Source organism: Sylvia atricapilla, chromosome 1 (genome assembly GCF_009819655.1).
Source record: "Sylvia atricapilla isolate bSylAtr1 chromosome 1, bSylAtr1.pri, whole genome shotgun sequence".
NCBI classification, from domain to species: domain Eukaryota; kingdom Metazoa; phylum Chordata; class Aves; order Passeriformes; family Sylviidae; genus Sylvia; species Sylvia atricapilla.
In genome coordinates, this window is record NC_089140.1 from 135,241,210 (window position 1) to 135,262,905 (window position 21,696).

Below are 21,696 nucleotides of genomic sequence, written 5' to 3' on the forward strand. Positions count from 1 at the left end.
TGATACAGTTTGTATTCTGGTAAAAATTCTAAGGCTTAGTTTTGTGCTTCTAAGTTTGTAGTAAATACAGTTAATTCTTGGTATTTCTATTATATATTTATAAATAACAATCCTTTCTTTCCTGTTTAGTTTGCAGGTCGCAGTAAGAAAGAAACTAAATATTCTTTGAAGGCAGTGGAAGACATGTTGGAGACCCTGCAAATCACTCAGTCTTAGCTTGGCAGAGATGTAATACAAAATTTTCCAATACCACACTCAACCTGTAATGACCTGTGGGTTATGTTACTCTAGTGCTGTTAAAAGTTAATTTTGTATTGATTATGTGCTATATAAAATAACATTTTATGAAAAGTAAAATGCCTATTTATTGCTGCTATAAGAAATGTGATGAATATCCCTGAAATTAATAACTTATCCACATAAACAACATAAAGAAATGACGTGCTGCACATCAGTCTCCTCAGATTTTTGTATGTACAGTACCTGCTTCTAAGCCATAATTTGTAGAAATAAACTTGTTAAATGATTAAAAATATACGGTGACTTATTGAACTTGCAAATGGAAATCACAAATTTATATATATAAATTAATAACATGCTAAATATCTTCTCCTGTTTGCATTTTTAAGAGTAAAAACATGCTACAGAGGTACCCTTTCTAGAAAATCCATCAAGGAGTGATTATGAGTACACTTTATTAGAGAAGAAAGTTTGTTAAGGATTTTCTTAATGAGTTGGTATCTAGTATTGTAGAAATGGAGACAAGTTACTTGTGGACTTTGCTGCAGAGGTGCTGTTTTTCTGGCTTAAGGCCAAAGACATTCTTCTCTGTGGCTTTGTGGGCAAATGCTTCCATGTCCACGTAATTCTCTGATCAGGGTATGCAGATTCCCTTCTTTTTTTTTCTTCCTTCTCTGTGTCCTTTCTTGTACATGTGTTCCACATGATGAATTTCAGCTGGGGCTCCATGGTGGTCTCTGCTCTTCTGTGTCCCTGGTAGGGGCACCCCTTTGCTATGGCACTTTGGCTTCTTCACATGGAGCAAGGGCTACTGCTCTGACATGAGAGCTTCTTCAGCTGCCTTACATAGTGTGGGATTGTATTTGTTACACCATCTACATGCTGCATCTAGCACACTGTAAAACTGTGTTCTGTTTGTCTTAGGCACTTGTTAATTTACTTAGATAATGAGTCAAACACCCTTATTTCAAGCATTTTGCACTTCTGATCGTTCTGGATGATGTTCAGGTGTGTTGTGTGGCAATTCAGTTGCACAGCTATCATTTAATGTACTACAGCTTCAATAAGATTGTGTAAGAGCAGCAGCATACCCTTGGCAAATTCTGACATCGATATTGCAATATTTTCATGGCTGTTAACAACCGTCCAAGATGATTAAACTTACAGATTTTATACTGCCTAAACTGTCTGTATTATGATCCTGGACTTGTAATGAAACACAGCAGAGTTCCTTCTTAAAAACAAACCATTAACAAAATCTTCCTTCAAAGCTTGAAAATTTGTATAACTAAGCTGGTTTTTGCATGAGACTGGGCCTTCAATAAACATGTAGGGTCTGACTCTTAACTATGAAATAGGTTGGAGTGTGACAGAATGGATGCCATGCCATGAGAATTAATTGTATGTGGAGTCATAAAATAGCTTAATTCACTGCTGTTGAAATACAAAACTGCAAATCGTGTTATGTTTAATCATCCAATTCTAACTTGGGGAAATAGTACATATCCTTTTATAATAATAATTCACAAACTGGCCTCAGAATAGTACATGTGTCTAGATTATATATGCATTGCGTTTAGAACATATCATAGTTGAAACATATCATGGTTGATCCTGGTGTATTTCTGTTGTAGTCTTTGATTGTATGAGTGTGCCATCTAGAGTTTTCAGCCCACATTAGTGGTTTTTTTCTGTTGTACCTACATCTAGTATAACTTGGTTGCATTTTAAAATGAAAAAAAAAAAGGTGGGAAGTTGTACTGAAGGCTAAAATTACTTAGTGCATAACATTTTACCTTCAAAGTATTAAAAACCAGCAGTGCATTGTTTTTTTTTTTATTTAGCAGGCATCTCCTGCTAAAATGTGTTGTATAGAAAGCTTTGTTCTGAGGCTGCTTTTATTGTAGCACTGTCAGACTTGGGTATTTAGTATATCAGTTTCTGTAAGGAAGTTCGTTCTGTTTCTTGTTTTCAGTTATTTGATGACAATTTTCATGTAATTTGGCTGCTTAGCACTGTCTTATTTTCATTACTGCTTACTATCTCTTTGAAATTGCTATTTAGCACTCTGATTTGTGCTTGTATTTTGACGAAGTTTACATGTAGTAGAGCTTACAAGTTAAGCTTGCAAATATTTGTGACAAATTTGTGTTTACTTCAAATGTTAACTTAATTACTCCTGTGAAAATCCATGGGCAGTGTCCAACAGAACTACGGAATTGCAGCAGTGGAAATTAAGAGTATTTTCCATATTCAAATTTAAAAGTATAAAAATCCTATGCAGGGGAAGTAACTATATGAAATTCCCTGCACTCTCAGCAAAAAAGGGCTTGCTGAGAAGAGAAGCTGTCATACAATATGATCTTTGTAAAAGTAATTTTCCAGTTCTAGTAAATGATTTTGTAATGTTACGGATGCTGTGTTGCATTAAAGAGTAGGTTTTCAGAGAATGGGTTACTTAATTAACAAATGAACTTCATTATGTTCTGTATTGTGCTCTGACAGTGACAAATGCTACACAAAAATATTATCAAGCATTCAGTCTCCTCTTTTCAAAACAAAAGGCCACATTTCATATTGTTTCAGCTGACAGCAAAAGCTTGGGACCTTTGCAATGCCAGGCTGTGTAGCAATGACTGTGTCTTTACTTTCTCAACCATACTTTGGTAATAGGCTTGACAGGGAGAGCTCAGTGTTCCCTGATGAGGTAAAATCATTGAAGAGCCACCAAAACATCCAGTTCTGCCTTTGTGATACAAATTATTGGTGACTTCTTCAAACTCTGTTGTCCAAATGTTATACAGTTCATATTATGTAGCTGCAAAAACACATCTTGTTTAGAATATATCCCTAAATCTCTTCAGTTCACTGCCCAGAATATCTTGCAGTTGCTATTGGAAACTCTGTTATTAGTCAACGGAGGACTTCCTCTTGGCAGTGCTGTATTTGTAATGGCATCCATGTTTGCTAGTCACTGCATTTACAGTGGAACTTGAATTTAAGCCAGCTTTAGAAGGGAGGGGAAAAGGAAAGCAAATTAAACTTGACTTACTGGCATGAATTTGTTAGCTTCTTGTTACTTGCACTCTCATCTTCCAAGAACACCAACTGTAACTGCAGTCAGGTTTACAATAATAATTCTTGCAATTTAAGAACTTCTATATATTCAACTCTAAACTCAAAGCTCTGTTATAATCTAAACTGTCGAGATTCCAGTGAAACAGTGCTGTTGTGATGTGCATACCCCCATATGCAGGAAAGGACTACACCCACCCTCCTTCAAGTTGATGTCAGAGTAGAGAAGCATTAGTAGAGTTTTTGACTGTGGTCTTGTCTAGAAAATTAATGTGGCTGAGTATTTCTCAAAATATTGCTTAGTACTTGCTCAGTGTATGAGTAGAATGTTAGGACTGTTGCTTAGCTATGGCAGATAGTCTACTGTACTGCTGTCTACAGTAGTACAACAGACTGCTTGAGTCTACCCAGAGACTAGTTATCAAGAATAAATGGGTCATTTATCTGCCTCTTAAAACTAAACAGGAAAAAAACCCCAAACAACAAAACCCGACCCCTCCCCCTAAAAACACACACACAAAAAAAGGCCCCAAACCCCCACCAAAACAACAAAAACTCAACCAACCAGAAAAAAAAAAGAAAAACCAACCCCACCAAGATCACCTGGTAAAGTTGTATTTCAGCTGCTAGATGTGAAATGAAAAACCCTTATTCTGTGCACTCCATAGGTGAATTTATTTTTTCCATGTGATGAGGAAGTCCCCTGTACAAAGCAGTGCAATCCTTTCAATGCTTATCAGGAAGGAAAAATGGCTGGAGAAGCACATAGGCCTGTTAAACCCAATGCCATAGTAGGGTTTTCACTGGCATGTTACAAAGAATATGCCATTCCATCTGCACTCGGGATCCCAGAGCTGAGTAGGTCTTGTGGAAAGGACTAAATAAGCCTGGCCTGGCTTAGCCCAGAGCCTGCAGAGTTTGTGCTCAGGGCCATGTGGTTGGACACCCAGCACAGCACCTGAGCTCTGCCCAGCTGTGGCTGCACTTTGCAATGAGTCTCCGTACAGGGTCTTACTCCTACTAAGGATTGTCCTGTCCCTCTGCTTTACTTTTCTCCCCTTAGCATCTCCACAGCTGGAGAGTCTTGCAGTCTGTTTTTGCTTTGGGACTGGTGGAGGTGAGGTTAAAGATTATCAGTTTGCTGGAGTGATCCTGGCACGGTGAATGTTTTGCACATCATTGGCTTCAGTGCACTGAGTGACCAGTGCACACCTAAAAGGTCAGTGTGTGAGCCTTTGACTTGGAGTCAGTCTGCTCAGATCCTTGTGGGTGCTTGGCAAAGAGTGTCTGAGGTTGGATGTGATCTGTGCTGAATAACCTGGAGGTGGAAAGATCTGTTACAGTGATGTGGCAACTGCAGTTTGGGTCTCACAGTCCCTGGGCCTTTTCTGTGTGTGTGTGTGTGTTTGTGTGTGTGAAACTATGGGGTGAGTCACTTCAGGAAAACAGTTCCAGATGGGAGGCTCTATCCAAGTCAGAGGGGTGGCTGGGGGGAGGACGAGCCACCTTTTCAGCTTGAGTGAGTCAGCAGACATCCACTAGGTTTCTGCCCTGTAGAAGGTGACAAAATCTGCTGCACTTTTGCATGGTGAAAAACAATGACAGGTGTTAGGTTGTGTTTAAAAAAATAAAATCGTGCAAAAGTTTCTCTCATCATCCCTGTGTATTTTACTGCTTTCAATGTGTACTTGATGTTATGGCTCCTCATCACATTTGGGTGGCATGTAGGCATCTACCTCAAGGCAGTGGAGAAAGACACATTTACAGTGACTGCTCACATGGGAAGTTTCTGGTGGGCTTCCATCATGGCAGGCCACAACCTGCTTTCACTGCTTGTCTCACAGATGAGGTTTGCTTAAATAATTTTTCTTAGGATCCAGGGTAATTTTCCCCAGAGAAGGAAGGATCTTTTCCCAAATTTATTCATTTGTCTGTAGCAAGCTTTTAGGTTTTGGACATAATGTTTGGAAGTGAAACTTTAAACCAGGCAGATGTAATCCTCCCAGGAAGAGACTGCAAAAATCAACAGTGAAGCAGTTTGAAAAAAGTGAGCAGCAAGTAAAATTAGCCATTGCCTCTGTTTATTTGGGTAATTGAGCTTGACACCGTGGTGTGTCTGACAAGTTGGTTTGTGTTTTTTATTCCATTAAGTACAGATACAACACTCATAGCTGTCACTGCCCATCTGAGAATGTTTGTTTCAGTTTAGACATTGAAAACCCTGTAAATGTGGATAGATCACGAGGTGGGCAGCAGTATAAGAAAACTACCCAGTAGAACTGTATCTCTTTCCCTGGACAGCTACTGCAGTTTATTCTGTTTATGGTAGAATCAAGAATGAAAACCATAAAAAAATTATTAGTAGATCTTTTAAATGTCAATAGCTGCTGTCTGTTCAATTCTGAAATCAGTGTTACTCCTTTTTAAATTAAATTATTATTCTATGGGCTGCTTGGGCATTATTAGCAGGCTTTATTGTAAGCTGGAAATATGTTTGAAAGATTAAAAGAGAGGATGAAAACTGAGAAATCTATAAATACCCTGGTATTTATGCAATTGAGATAAATTGTATGTAAAATGAACACAGAGTTTCTGTTTTAAACATATCAATACCATTTAGTGCCTTGTAACAATATTGTAATTGTAGTCTTGCCAAGCTTTTTAATCAAAACTTCCCAGAAATGTGATGTCTATATGGAGCCAAAAGCTCTAATAAGCTTTTAAGTAAAATTTGATTTAGTTAAGTGTAGGCACCACCCAGACTTAGAAAGGAGCCTTTGCTAATACAGATAATATGTTCCTCTTGGGAAGCTCCCATATTCAGGTAATTCTGAGCCTGATAGCCCTATGAAAGATATAGCTACAACTGTTACAGTAGTTTCAAAGAACATCAAGGCTTTTCCACATACAAACCATCTTCTCCAGTAGAGATGGAGATGTGATCATTTGAGAGCACCTTTGAGAGCAAATCAATACATGATACCGTCATTGGAATTGGATGAAGAAGCCTAGCAAGAGGCATATCTGATTTTCTTTAGACCCATTTTTTTAATGTGAAGTTTGCTGAAGAAAAAAGAAGTTTGGTGTTTCAGCCAACTACATAACAGTGGATTTTGGGGTCATGAGCCTGACAGGCTGCTGGGTGGCTGGGGTCAGTGCAAGGAGCACTGTCTTATGCTGGTTGTGGGTTGATGACACCTGGGCCTTCCATGCCAAGGCAGTAGGGCCTGGTGCCCTGCTCTAACATATTTGTTGAGAATGAGAACAGATTTCCTTGTGTCTTTTCAATGCCCAACCATCGTATTCAATGTTCTGAATGCCTGTATAACATGAACAGTGCTTTTAAAAAAAATCCAATGATTTCCCATTTCAGAGGAGATCAGTGATGCAATTTATTCCTTCCAGCTCTAGGCAGCATACATACAAATATTTTGTTCAAAATGAGATCCTGATCCCTATTCCTGGATTCATAATTAGACAACAAAATTAGGGATGGAATTCTCCAAGTCATCAACTCCCAGTTGGCCTTGCTGGCACTTTCTTGATTCCAATTTTTTTTTTAATCAGACCACATATTTAAGTGCTTAGACTTGGATTTTATTCTTAAATTTAGGCACCATTTTTTTTAAAAAAAATTATGTTGTGTCCTTCATTTGCCAGACTCCTAAGTGGAAGCAGAACAGATAGTTGTCTGAATCACCCTGGCTCTGTTTGTAAGCAGTTGAAGAGTAACTTTTCATAGATGGCCATCTGCATCTAAAGTAGAGAAGGGAAGCAATGAAAGTGATTGCTGACTAATGCAGTAAGATCAACATTTTAAACAAAATTAAGGCAAGAAAGACTACAGATACAGGAAATTGTAGGAGTTAGTAAGGTTAGAAGTCTGCCTGAAATATGGAAGGTGTAATGAAATCTGTGCACTGCTGGGTTCTGGATAAGCCCTATAGTCCTTTGTCTTTATGTATCCATGTCCATTCCCACAGTCTCTTGCCCATTGCCTCCCACCTGTTACATCTTCTGTGGTGGCTCTTTGGGGCAGGTTCCCATCCATGTGCTGTGGCCAACTGTGGTCCATAGGACAATGGAGGGATGATGTCTGGGTGGTGGTTCGTCTGTTGTCTTCTCCTGTTCCCTTTTCAGTGGTGAGTGAGACCTGAGAGTGTGTTCTTTGGCAGTGAACAATAAATGCCATAACACTGCCATATATTGACAGTGTTCACTTACCTCTGGTCATTTCAGGTATATGAGCCAGAGAAATCAGAAGTGTCAGAAGGATGTCTGTCTGCTGTTGCAACCCCAGTGGTCAGAAGAAATCTGTGGGACCAGCAATTCAGTGCTACTGTGGGAGTAGGAGGAGGTGAGCACAAACACCCTGAATGAAGAAGATTAAATAGATGGGAAGTTATACTGCTGAGGACTGGCTAGCATGCCTGAATTACATTTTACAATAAAATTGAGGTTTGACTGCTGCTCTTGTTCCATAACAGAAAAAAGAAAAAGCAGTGGAAACCTTTTCACCATTGAAAAAGCCATACCCACAAGGTTTACTCCACACTGGATTACCAGTAACCTAAATGAGTGAGTCATTTCCCTATGTGGTAGGAGGTGAGGGTTTATGTTGTCCACCTGATTACAAAAGACTTTGAACTTGTGTTTCTTGTATTCCCAGCAAGTGACCTATTCATCATGTGTGGAGTCAAGTCTCTGGCCCAGAGATGGTTGGAAAAAAAGGGAGAACTCAGTATGAGACTGCTTCTCTTGGCAGCTTGAAAAGACAAACTTTGCCTTCCTTTCATGGTGAACTTCTTGTATCAGCAAACTACTGAAGTGTTAACTGAGCTTGAAGAAAGTAAACTATCTTTTAGACACACAGATGCATCTTCAAATATTTAAGATTAACTTAGCACATTGCTTGGCTCAGATTTCAAGTGACAACTGGTGCTGACAGTGTCTTGCCATTGCAAAAACATCTTAAAACATAACTTCATTTTTCTTACCTGCTAAAGTATGGTGAGTTTGCAATTTTTATATAATTTTTAGCAGGGTTAAGTAGATAAATTTCCTTATTATTCTGATCTTTCTATAAAAGACACCTGTAAATTCTGTTCTTTGTTACATTAGTAATGTCTTATCTCTTGAGTCATTCAGTGTGTGGGGTTATTCCTTTTTCCCCTCCCTGGGTAGTTTAAAATATCTCTGATGAAATCTGTATGCAGAAAATAGGTAACTTCACTGGAAATTATCTTTGATTAGTTATTTTTCCCTTGTGCAGTGGGAGTTACTCAATCTTTTTTAATGACAAAAATCTTGCAGGTAATGGTATAGATTTGTAACCAGCACAAAGCAACCTCCCACTTCCTGAGTTTTGTTACTGACTTGGCTCTGCAACGTGGTTCAGTTCAGTAATTTAGGGTTTTTCTCCTTCGGATTGTAAAATACAATCAACGAAATCTTTTGCTCCCCCCAAAAATCACTGCTCATAGGTGTTGCTACGAAATTAATACACTGCTTATCAGTTTTATCCTGCTTAACTTCATAAATGTTGTAGTACTAGCTGGCTATCAACAAGCTACATCTGTCTGGGGAAAGAAGTAATTTCTCACAGGTAACAAGAAATTCATGTCATGTGCATCAATCCAGTCAGTGCTTCAAGTGACAGGAGAGTGTAGGGTAAATTTGGCAGAATTCATGTACATTTCCTACCAGCTCCAGATGTTTTAGGCATTCTATGTATTCAGTTTTAAAAGTGGTCTTTTAATAGTTGAGGTGGTTATTAGTTTTTCTGCTCAAACTGAACTTCAATGTAAGTAGTTGAGGGATATAAATTAGCTTGTCTTGCTAACTTCAGCTTTTATCCATGGTTTATTTTCTGTAAGTTGTCAAGAGCTTTTGACCCTGTATTCTTCATAGACTGTAAAAAAGATAATCTGCCATTTAGATTAACAAGAGAAATATATTTGAAATATGTTGTATGCAGAATTATTATATAATCAAGTGCAAAATGAGATCACACAATAAAGGGATGTGGAATAAAGTATGAAAGGGTCTTGAAGAAAAAAATGCAAGTGGTTCTGAATTTTACTGAGGTCACAGCTAATCCTGAAGTTAATTATTCTATATACTGAGAGTCTGATCAGCTCTGATTTAACTCAGCAGGAGTTTTTATTTTGATCTGAATGTGAACTTAATGTTGTGAGTTTTAGCTCAAATATTCCATTAAAATACTAATTTATATTTTTTAAATAATTTTTGGACCATTTAAATTTTTATCATAGGTTTCTCTATACTGAAGGTGCTGCAGTGCCAAATACCTTGTAATGAATGTGACACATGACAAGTCAAGTGTTTAAAGTATATGATAAAATAAGGAACTGGTCAAAAATTGCCTTATTTTTAAACTATTTTTCCATCACAAGTGTGAAATGTAAGTGACTGATTTTTTTCTTGATTGTCATTAGGCAGCTCTGGTACAATTTATGTTAAGAGGTTTTGGCCTGTTTATGTGTGCTGAAATTTGCCAAAATTGGTAATGTGATATTCCATCTTTAGCAAGCCTATAGAGCAATAAATAATGACACATGACTGTATGTGAGTGTTGTTTGTTAATTTTTTCGGTGGTGTTCATGAAATGCACGATCTTCCAACCCAAATTCTGCAGCATTAGGCAGCAAGTTGTACTCTGAACTAAACCAGATGCTGATCACCTCTGTTCCTATTATCGACTTGGGGCAGAGATGGTAACCAGACCTTATTTGCAATGTTAACATTTGGAACAGATTAACAGCAGTTAGGCTGAAATGAGAAACCTCCACTTCACTGAAAAGGTTCAAAACATGTAATGCTGTAAAAATCAGGATGTCTGTAGTATGTTAGATAGGAATGAATAAGTTAACTGTAAGCCGCACTTTCTCCTTCACAGGATGTGTTGTTTCCAATTTATGAGTGACTCTTTGAAAGGACATGTTTATGAGGTATAGTCAGGCTTAAGTCCTGATAAACCATCTACCTGATGAGGTAAAGTATATCCAAATTTGCTGTGCCTGTTCATTGTGAAAGAGCCCTTCCCAGAGCAGCCTGTACAGAAGATTTTTGTCTGGAGGACAAATCCCACATACATTTGTGAAGTGCAGAGACTCAGGATACTTTTGACTGCCAGCCTTCTGCAACATTCAAACCCAATGGGGAATGTCCCCCAGAGGTCCTGTCAGCGTACATGGAACACTTGGTGGCCCAGACATGACACGCTGGGCTAGGCATGTCTCTCTGTGCCTGTTTATGGTGTCACAGAGGATTCACTGGGAACTGGAAGGGTTCAACAGGAGTGTAGCACAGGCCTAATACTTTTTAGGCTGAAATTGGGCTAAGCTTCACCACTTTTTTCGTGAATATTGTGTAGATTCTGCTGCAACCACAAGCTTCTACAATGCATTGTTTGTGGTATCATATTACCCTCCTCGTCCTTTCCTGTGCTTTTTTATTGGGAATATTGCTTTAGCAGGATTTGAATAGCAAGCTTCCATTCTAAGGAGAGTATTTCTGCAAAAGTCAGTCAGAGATGTTGCTGGGTTCTCATTGTGTCACCTGCTGCATGGTTTTTCCATGTGCCTGGTTTGAACATGCAGTATTCAGGTTTGCAGAGAGTAAAAGCCTTTTGAACACTCACATGCAAGGCTTCTATTTAAATGTAGTTATTCAGCACTGCCAGTACAGATGTTGAGGGTGATGAAGCGAGGACATTAGCTACCCTGGTAATCTGGTCAGATTGCTCAAATAGCAGCCATGTCAGCCAGGAGATCTCCAACCACAGCTGCACACATGGAGAGCTGCACTGGGAAAAGGATCAGCAGCAAAGTGCTTTGTTCACAAGTGGAGGGGCCTGCATTGATGGTGCTGAGCACTTGCCAGTAATCTAAAGGGGAAATCAAACCTGATCTGCTCTAATTACATTGAGTAAATATTGCAGGGATTTCAGTTCAGTTCATGTTGACTTGGAACATGAAAAACTTGGGTTTTAGTTGAAGTGCACTGTGTGGCTGGAAGTATGTGCTGGAGCAGTTGGTGTGCTTGGCTTGTAACTTTCTACAGGTAAAGTTAAAATTCCTGTTGTGGGAAGTCGCAACAGCCATCCCTGTCTTTTGGGAAGGAGCAAACTTGTAATGACAGGGACTCTGCCCTGTGCTGCTCTGGCCAGGTGACCAGCAGGGAGGGACATGCTTGGCCTTCTCCTTTGCGGGATGGGGCGAGGAGCCAAGGTGTGGTCAAGTGGAGCAACAGCAGCACTGGGACAAGCACTGCAAGGAAGGACATGGAAAACACCAAGACATGGAGCCATTTACTCCATAGAAGCTGGTTAGAGATATGATCTAAAACATGGCTTACCATGGGCAGCAAATGAAGGGTTGCTTGAAGCATGAGACAAATGCCTGCCTGATGCTGTTTCCGTGTGTGGAGGGTACATGCTGGTGTACACTTAGACCCACATTTCCCAGGGTTTTGCTCTTGGCATTCAGTCATAAAAAAATAAAGTTGCCTCCTAGCTTGTATCCACCCAGCATGGATATGGGGCAAGTTCAGGTGAATAAGTGGGTTTAGACAGCCTTGGACCTTTGCTGCAGAGGTCTGCTGGTTTTCCCTCCACAGCTGCGTCACATAGATCACATAGTTCCTGAGTGAATCCACGTGTAGGTCACTCAGGGATGTGGGTGTAGGTAAACTTCTAAAATTTATTATAAAAAGTATGTTTGCCTTTTTCTTGACCTTCTAGGTATTTGGGCCTTACGAAAATTGATCAAGTAGTTATTGAGTTACAGGTCAGTGTGAAGCCATCTCTGGCCATGGTGTTCTTTTAGAAGCTTGTCTGAATTTCAGCTGGACCTCTTCTGTGCTCCCTGTATTTTAAATCAAAAAGAATATTTTCAGATGCAGAAGAAAAGCTGAGAATACTTTGCAAATAATAGTATTTTCCACGTAAAGGTGAAAAAGTAATGAAATACTAAGCTGTTAGTATTTTAAAGCATGACTCCTTTTAGATGGTGTATATCTGGGGAGCACAAAGGAGGGATTTATTTACCCCCACAGGTTAGCAGCTATTGCCAAGGAAGTTTGGAGGGAAGTATTTATGGCACTGGCACTGCACAAACAGGCAGGTGGGAACTCTGAAGCATGGTGGATGTTGCTGTCTTTGCTTAAAGACTGTGATCTGAGGCTGAATTCAGAGTATCAACCATACGCACACAGTACAAGGTGGTGAAGCAGGAGTAAAATGCCAGCAAATAACTGCAGTTTAGCATGTCAGTACACACTGCTATGTGGCTATGATGTTAACATGCCCCACACTGAAATGGCTGCAAAACAGTGTATGAAGTGGAAGCATGGCTTCAAGCAAGGCAGAGTTTTGAGAAGAAAACTTGAAGTGACACTGTTGGACAGAGCGTTTTGTGTGCCCATTCTTTCATATTTTCACTCCTTCACCTCTCTGCATTTCTTTATCTCTGAGACAATGTTTCTGAGGGGGCTCTGCTCAGCTGTCATTTCAGCATTCACAGGACCAGTAACCAGGTCTCATTTCTGATAGTAAAATTTTGCTCATCCTTTACTTTGGCCACTTGAAATGTTTTGCTAGGCAGTGCCATATTTGCATATTTGCATAGGCAACCTTCTGCTCTGAAGACAAAATCATGCTATTTCTAACTCTTGTGCTCTAACTTCTCTCTGCCTTACCTTTGCAATGAGCATTCCTATTGTGAAGAGTTCCTTAGCCCTTTAAGCTGTTTTTAAAGGTGCATTTTGCCCGTTGTAAGAAATCTGATATTTTGGAATTAGTGACAGAGTGTTAAATATGGAGGTGATATGCTGTAAAATCTCAGTTGCAGTTTGCATTAGATTTAGATTTAAAATGAGCTAAAGTGTAATTGAGGGATAAAAATTGGCAATACTCATAGCCTAGGAATTGTGTTTCAGACTTTGGAAGGAAAATGGTTTGGCTTTTTTTCTTTTTTTTTTTTTTTTTTTTTTTTCTTTTCACTGTCAGGAACACTATTGTTTTCTTACTTAAGGGTTTGAGATGCTGTTAAATGAAAAAAAAATATTTCTGGAGTAAGTGAATTTTGCAGGTGCTTTATCCTGTGGTGTCTCTTGGAGTTTTACAGTATGACTCTTTGTGAAAGCAACAGGTCACAAACCCTCATATAGTGGCTTCCAGCCAGCCAGGAGTGACAGCTGAAGTTGCTGTGTGACCAACCTGTCCACCCCAATATTTCATCATGCTGGGGGGTGGCTGCAGCAGGGGAGAGCACTCAGTCATCCCTTTGGAAAAATGTGTTGTATTGCATACAAAGAAGAAGAAAACGGATTCTGATCTTACAGACCCAGGGACTAATAATGGCTTGGCACATTGAATGTATGTGGTCCAATCTTCTTAAAGTATTGACTGGACTGGAACTTTGCTGGGCACCCAAACTAGTGGGAGAGGTTTGCTCTCAGCAGGAGCTCCCCATAGGCATCACCATTTCACATATTTATTATTTATTTATATATAACAATATATTATCTTTACTGTCTCAAGCATGAGCTTAATTATAAAGAAAAAGCATTTTTTGGTGGTCATCCTGAAGAGGAAATTCTTGTCTTTTCCTTTCCCTACAACTGAAGAAATAGAGCCCTCCATGTGAACCACACTGCCTCCTCAAGAGGCCAATCCCATGCTGTGCTCACACCTCCAGTCACAGCAGCAAAGTGGCTGAAACTTTGAAATTTGGTGGAGTGAGAGCTCATGCACTGAAGACCAGCATTGCTCTTACAGTCACTCCAAAGCAGCCAGGATCTCCATCCTGGCACAGACAAGGCAAATTTGATCAGTTGGCATTTCAGCCACTTCTACTAAAATAAATCCGCAACCAACCATGTGGTCGTGAGATCTGAGGCATCAGCACATTGAACTGGTATGTGGAAGTGATCTTGGAAAGCTGAAATTTAGGCTACCCCTTAAAGCCTCATATGTCTTGTAGCCACTCCTAGGAACAAACAGCTCTCCTTGGGGAATGGTAAAAATAATCTAAATATGTAATTTATTTTAAAGACAGCCTATGATTTTAGATGTATGATTGCTTTCCTTTCTTTTACTTGTTTCACTAAAAATCAGTTACATTTTTTTCTGCCCAAATCTTTTTTTGCCGACAAAAATCTGCATATCAAATGATAGAAAAAGGTTTTTGGTGTTTTTGTTAAGATCATGAAGCACCCTTTAGCTTTTCTTAAAAAAAATCCTGACTTGTACTCAAACACATCAATTCTTTATTTTCTTAGATATATCTCTTTGGTTCCCTCCTCTTTTTTAATGGAGAAGCCCTTTTAGGCTTATGCCAGGTCAGGTGCTCTTTCCTGCTTACACAGTGTTTTTGCAGTAACAAGGCACTGGACAGCTGAGATGCTTTCTGGAGAACTTTATACCACAGGAACAGTTTCTGAAGACATCTGCACGCTGTCTATATTGGTAACATCCTGAGGCTGTACCAGGCTCTAAGAAGTTTGGTGTTGTTTTGTTTTCAACTTGTTAAACATGAAGGAGAAGTAGGAGAAATGTTAGTCAAAGATGAAGGTTTTACACGTATTTCTCATTCACTTGATGTAAAATAAATTCTTTACAGTGTAACTGGAATGTCTTTGCACATTTTCCAGGATGGTTGTACCCAGCTCTGAGAAGACAACAGTGCCTTTCCAAGTAACACATGGTTAGCTCTGCCAGCTTTACGTGTAGCCTTTAGTCAGAGATGTATGTAATTTCTATTTTACAGCTGTCCAGACACACTTCTGAAAAACCTAAGCCGTATACACCAGATGTTACTTAGTCCAGTGTGGTCTACCTTGGACCCATTCCAAACCTGCCTGCATATAATTTTCAGGTCCCAGCAGCCCTGCAGTGCTAGGAGATAAAAAATTGACCATAACTGTACCCTTTCATATTACTTAGAACTCAATTTAATTATCTGAAACACTACCAGATATTTAGTTCAATCAGGAGAATTCCACCTTCACATTAACTACTACCATATCATTTTTTTTTTCTAATTTCAGACAGGTTTTGGTTTACTAGCTCTGAATTATACAAAGTTCAAATCAATGATTCATATAAGTACCTAAAAAGGGGTTTATCTTAAATTGTAAATAATGGAGTGTGTTTATATGGCCTTATTGAGAAAGGCAGCCCATGAATTTATATGATTTTGTTTTATGTACACATGGGTAGGGTATGTGTGTATGATTTGGACTTGATATTTCAAAAATGTGATTCACAGACCTGCTAAGCAACTGGCAGTGCTGATGAAATCCTCTCAAGAAAGAAAGTTTCTCAGATTTTTTGAGTCAGCCCTGTTTAAGCATTTGCTTATAATCAAATGAATGCTGAAGTTCTTCTGATGTCAGTAACCCAAACATGGTTTTAAATCAGGGCCTTCAGTGTCTGTAAAGTTGCATTCAGAGCCCTGGTTCTGACTGTAGCCTGACTCTGAAGAGCTATTTAGGTTTCTAGCCCTCTGTTGTGGGATTTTTGTGCTTTGTAGGCCCTTGCCCTGGAAGCATAAGGATAAGAAATATGAAGTTTGTGTGGAGAGCCCCACTTTCTTTAGACAGTATTTTCAATGTATTGATTATTATCTCATATTACAACCATATTTTAGTATGAAAAAAATAGAAAGTTTAATCATTTGGTTATTTCGTAGTCATTGCTGATTTTCTTAGTATTTTTCTTTATTGGCATGAATTTTCTGCCTATATTGACTGTGATGAATTTATTTCATTTGTCTTGCCTGAATTTTCTTATTTGTCTTACACAACTGTTCCTTTAATTTTGGATCAGGAAAGAGTTCAGAGAAACAACAAACCAACGAAAATATTACTGAGAATTTGTAAAATGTGAGGACTGATGCTCAAAATGTGTAATCAATGGAAACAGCACCCACTTAGTTATGAATTAATTTTATCAGCACACATAAGCAAGACCCATGTGAAAAATTAGAATAAACAAACACATTTGATTTTGATGTTAAGTGTTAAGCACATTCCTTTTAAAAGTAATCTATGTCTTGGCTGTTATTTCCCTGAATGATCTATTTCATTTCAAGTAGTGGTACTGCAGGGTAAAGCTAAATCAGATAAAATTAATAAAGTTAATGAAGGAAGTAGATATTTCTGTCTCACTCTGTGAATAGCTTCTTTCCTTTAAGATTTTTAAATAGAAATAACAACAGTTGTAAAAAATATTTCCAGCTAATATATTATCTTTTATGGATTTCTTATAACCTTCATTAATTAGACCCCTTACTTCACATTATTTCTTTTTGATTCATTTTATCTTCTGTTTTAACTTTCTTTTCAACTTTAAATTTCATGATCTCCTTCATGAGTTAGAATTACGGAGTACTGAAGATTTTTGCCTCTTTTTGTCTTGCACTTTAAGAATACATTCATTTCCCAAACTGCCTTCACATTTGTGGCTACAGCTCCCTGCTCCACTTTCTCAGTGCTCCATTTGAGCTCCTGCTAAAACTAAAAGCTTTGGGAAAAATAAATCTAAGATGTCAGTGACTTAAAGCTCAGTGCTGTAAGTTTAAGATGTTTGCCTAATATCACATCACCGAAATGGAACAGATAAAGATGAAGTGTAAAGTATATGTAACGTGGCTTGCAGTTAAGTGCAGTAATTGGAGAATGCAGGCAGCAGATCTGGGAAGGTGATAAGGTAAGCAAAAGCTTCTTGGGAAAGGTAAACTGTCTGAAGAGCTGACAGTGATATGCACTGACTGGAAGGAACCCAAAATTGTTTTAGCCTTTAAGCATCCAACAGACATTGAAGTAATTGAGTAATCATACACTCTGTATTCCTGTCACTGATACCCCATGCGTCTCAGTTATTGGTGTAATTTAAATCTGATAGCCACATAATGGACCAAATTCTCTCCTCCACTTTTCATAAGTTGTCCTATTGGATTCAAAATGAAGAATGTTTGCTTAAGTGCAGCGAGCAGGATTTGTGTCATGAGGCTTATTTTGCTCCTCAAAAGTCGCATTCCCTGCTGTAAGTACTATATAGCACCACAGAAGACAAAATACTTATTCTAGAGGAAAATACCCTGAAGCACCACAGATTAATTTAAATTCTCAAAAAGGTGTGATTTTTTCTGTTTCTTCCAGTGTTTAGGCACTTTTTCTTAATTTTTGTGCCAAAAATTGTCCCCAAGTCTCCTTTTTGGTGCCAGCGTTTTGAAAGCGTGTCAGATTCTGCACCATAAAAGATGATGCCTGCCCCTGTGTATTTCTTGGAATGACAGCTTCTACCTTTCAAAGGTCATTTGGGTCAGAAATTTTCATTAAAAAATATTTGAGTACATGCCACATACCTTGTCTGCTTATTCAATCTTAATATTCAACAAAACATTTCAATATTGCTAAGCAGCCAGATTGAAATAAGCTCATTGGAGCATGGGAACATCTTTTAGTGCTGGTTTTGTATATAGCACCTCATATGCTGAGGCTGGGGGTGCACAGGCTGTATTGTGGGGCAGATAATAAATACTAATCATCAGGAGAGCTTTAAGGTGGGACCCATGCAATGAGCAGACAGCTTTGCAGAATAAGCCAGCCCTAATTTGTCCAGTAAAATGGGTGATGGGCTTGCATGTGTCTCCCTAGTTCTAAGGTGATTGATTAATATGCATGAAGTGTTATAGGACAGGTTAAAAGGATCTGGTCAACCCCCAGCCTGCAGTGGGTGGAAAGCCAGGCCCACAGCTTAATGCAGAAACTTGGCTGTTGTAGAATTTTCCCAACTAGGAGTTGTAGGGGCATCCATGGACGGCAGGGACAAGGTACTCTGCAGACCTGAGATATTCCAGAAACACGTGGTTTTATTGCAAGGGTCGTGGGTAAAGAGAGCTGCTTTCAGCCACCAGCCTCAGCTGAAGGGAAGCTCCAAAGAGAAAGGGAGAGAGAGAGGGGGTATGAGGGAAGGGAAGTAAAAAAGCTACAAGGGGTATGAGAGGTAAGAAGAGTGCCGGGGTCAGGGCGGTAGGAGAGAGGGAGGTAGAAGAAGCAGAGGGAAAGAGCGGGCAAGAGAAGGGACGAAGAGGCAAGAGAGGAAAATGGGGCGAGAAGAGAAGAGGCGAAAACGTAAGCGGTAAGAGGTAAGAGTGCAAGAGAGTAAGAGAGCAAGAGGTAAGAGCGCAGGGAAAAGAGCAGGGAAATAGAGAGCAGTGAGAGAGGAAGGAGCAAGAGAGCGAGGGCCTTGTTCCAACACATTATATCTCCTTTTGTGTTGAATATTCTAATTTACAGTGACCAACTGGTGCAAGGTACAAAACCTACAAACTTTGCATGCAGCCTATGAGAACTACTAAATTACCATATCATCCTATATTCTAAACCCTAAAGACTACTTCTCTTATCTGCTTTTTCCTTGATGCCTTGGCAGGGTGGAGACGGACTGACTTCTTGGGTCCTTTTGTTTTCTGTCCTTCAACCTATCTCCAGCTAATGGCTGTCTTCCTGCCTGCCATGCCTACATCTCAAAGCTGGCCTTCATTTCTATTTCACTCACAGATTTTATATCTCCAGTATTTCTTACCAGACAATCATATCCATAAGCCCTTCCTGTCCCATCTTTCCCAACAGGAGTACCTATGCCATGGGGGAACCTTTTCTTTAGATTGTGTGAGTTAGTTAATCTTGGGATTGGTTCAGCAGATTTCTTTTGCAAACTCTCACCTCTATGTTTCCTTCCACCCTCTCTGCTCTCCCCAGCAATAGGGCTGCTTTCAGGCCGGCTCTAGCACAATGACACTAGTCTGACAAACTAAATTAGTCAGAACTACTCCTAGTAAGCTAAACAAGACACAGCGCTGCTGTGCAGTCATACAATGTAACTGGTAGCACAATTTCTTGCCAGACCTGGGCTGTGACAACCATCATTTCTACATGGAGGTATGTCTGTGGAAAAGACATCCCCAACAGTATGAGGAACAGAGCAGCCAAGGAACTGTTCCAAAACTCAGAAGAGATGAGAGCACACACGTGGAGGAGAGAGGGGCAGGGTACACCTGCACTGACATGAGCTGTGCTCTGCACAGTCAGAAAACACTCTGGCACATCGTATGCAATAAAATAAGCAACAGATATGTGTACGTTTGGGGACAAAAAGTTGTCCTCTGCTTGCCAGCTGATTCTGTTCACTGAGACTCCATATTTAGCTGAGATATCTTGTCTGCTTTGTGCTGTGAAGCAGCCTGCCAGGTTCTGAGACTCCCCTTCATTATCACTTCTGCAGACAGCAGCACCTCATGGCTGTCACCCATCTAACTGACACATCACCTCTCCAGATCTTTCCAAGTTTTCACTCCTGGAAAGACGACTGAGTTTTCAGAGAGAAAGAAGAGTTGAAGATGTCCAGCCTCTCTAAACATGGCTGGTCCTATCTAACTGCATGGCTAAAGCTTACCCTGTAGCTTTCACCACCTCATGTCTTGATATCTGCACGCTTTTTCTGGGTATGATGAATGCAGCCTTGCTCTTCGCTTCCATCAGGCATATTGCTGCACAGGTCATCCTTCAGCCTTCTCTCTGTAATCCTTCCCTGTCCCTCTTTATAATTTCAAAAATAAGCTCCTTTCTTGCCATTCATAAAACCTTTCCAAACTTAATGTTCATCCTGCCCATTGTTCAGTAAAAACAATCCACTCCACCTTCCATTACCCCTGTGAGAGGTTTTCAGCCAGACATTGCCAAGCTCTCTCCCTCGCTGTCCTGCAGCATGGGCAAGGCTCTATCCCTATCCCCATTCCCCATAGCCATATGCACATCTTCATTTTACCTGCTGCCTGTGGAAAACTAGAACGTGAAATGTCACTGACTATCCATACCTCATAGTTATACTGTCTTGCCAATCTACATCAAGCCATTGCCTTTGGCTTTAAATTTGATTAATAAAAACAAGGTTTGCAAATATGTTTGTTAGTCAGAACTGTAAATTTTAATAGGACATATGAAGCTCAATGTTTTTTTCTGAATTTGAGTTTAAGATCTTCTAGGGGAAGGTTGGTATATTATTTAAATCAGACAAGTCTAGGAATAAGCTCTAATGTGTTATTGTAGCACACAGTATTTTTACAAATAATAGTACTTGAAAAAATACCTGAACCTACTTTATTCTGCAGGAAATATACCCTGTCTTCTGCTGCCTCACAGTGTTTGTCTGTTTTTGTATGTACTGTTATAATTTTGTTGTCCGGAATAGAAGCACTTGACTACTATTTCTGATTTCAAAGTAGGTGTTGATTCCAGCAATTTCCTAAGATGTCCTTTTTAAAGTTAAAATCAAAACAGAATCTGGTTCAAAGATATGACTGAGAGGAAATGGTACATACTTTCTCTTGTTTAATTCTGAATGCTGATAGAAAAAAAATCTAAAGCCAGTCTGCCCAAAAAATTTCTTTTAAAAACGTTACTTTAAAAAGGTGATTTTTGTGGCAAATAGATTTATTGCTGCTTTTTCCTTATTTTGCAATTACAATTAATTTATTCAATGCAAATAATGAACCACAAATCATACAATATGTACAATTTTTTTTGCTAAAAATGGAACCAGTTGCCTTAGAGATTTATAAATGTCGGAATAATATATGAGATCGTCTTTCCCAGTGCCCTGTAAAGCTTAGACTTTTCCATTGAGAGATGTCAGCTAAGGTGATTATTCTGTAAGCCTTGGGATTTCACAGGAGATCTCAAATGTATTTAGTAAGACTAATCAGCTCATTTTAAACTGGACTTTGGTTTTTTTTTTTTTAAAGAAGAGCACATTTATATTTTTTATAGTATTTCTATAGGAGCAGTTCAAGGTAATTAGATGGAAAAACAATGTAATAAATTCTTGGAAACAATCCCCTATAAATATTGGTTTATCATTTGGCATTCTCCTCTCATTTCCACCGGATACCAGTGGGATTTGTATATCCGCTTCCTTTATGTTTCTAATTAAGAAACCACGTCAGATTTGTGGAAAACCTACACAATCTGTCACTTTGACTGCTGAGGAATGGGCATGCTTCCCTGACCCCTATCCCCATCAATCTGAATAGATCCAATTTCTTTGATTTATATCGAATAGAATTTCATTGGTGGCTACTGCATAAATCTACAAAGACTTTCACATTTTGTTTCATTGTTTACAATGATTGGGTGGAATGTGTCTGTTTAAAAGTGACCTTGCTCCAATATTTGAACTTTGGCTTATAACAGGGGAGAAAAAGGTTTTAGTTGTTTTTACTCCCAAAGACTAAAAAAATTAATCACTGAGTTTTTCAAGGTATCTGGTTCATATAAAATTTTTCACCCCAA

The 21,696-nt window shown here is 39.1% G+C and overlaps 1 protein-coding gene across 1 annotated transcript in view; it reads left to right on the forward strand.

Moving 5' to 3' along the window:
* Positions 1 to 533, forward strand: part of EMC2 (ER membrane protein complex subunit 2) — a 35,629-nt gene extending 35,096 nt beyond the window's left edge. The window contains exon 11 of the mRNA XM_066334857.1: positions 130 to 533. Coding sequence (XP_066190954.1) covers positions 130 to 216 — 87 coding nt within the window. The 3' untranslated portion in view covers positions 217 to 533. The remainder of the gene's footprint in view (positions 1 to 129) is intronic.
* Positions 534 to 21,696: the final 21,163 nt, after the last annotated feature.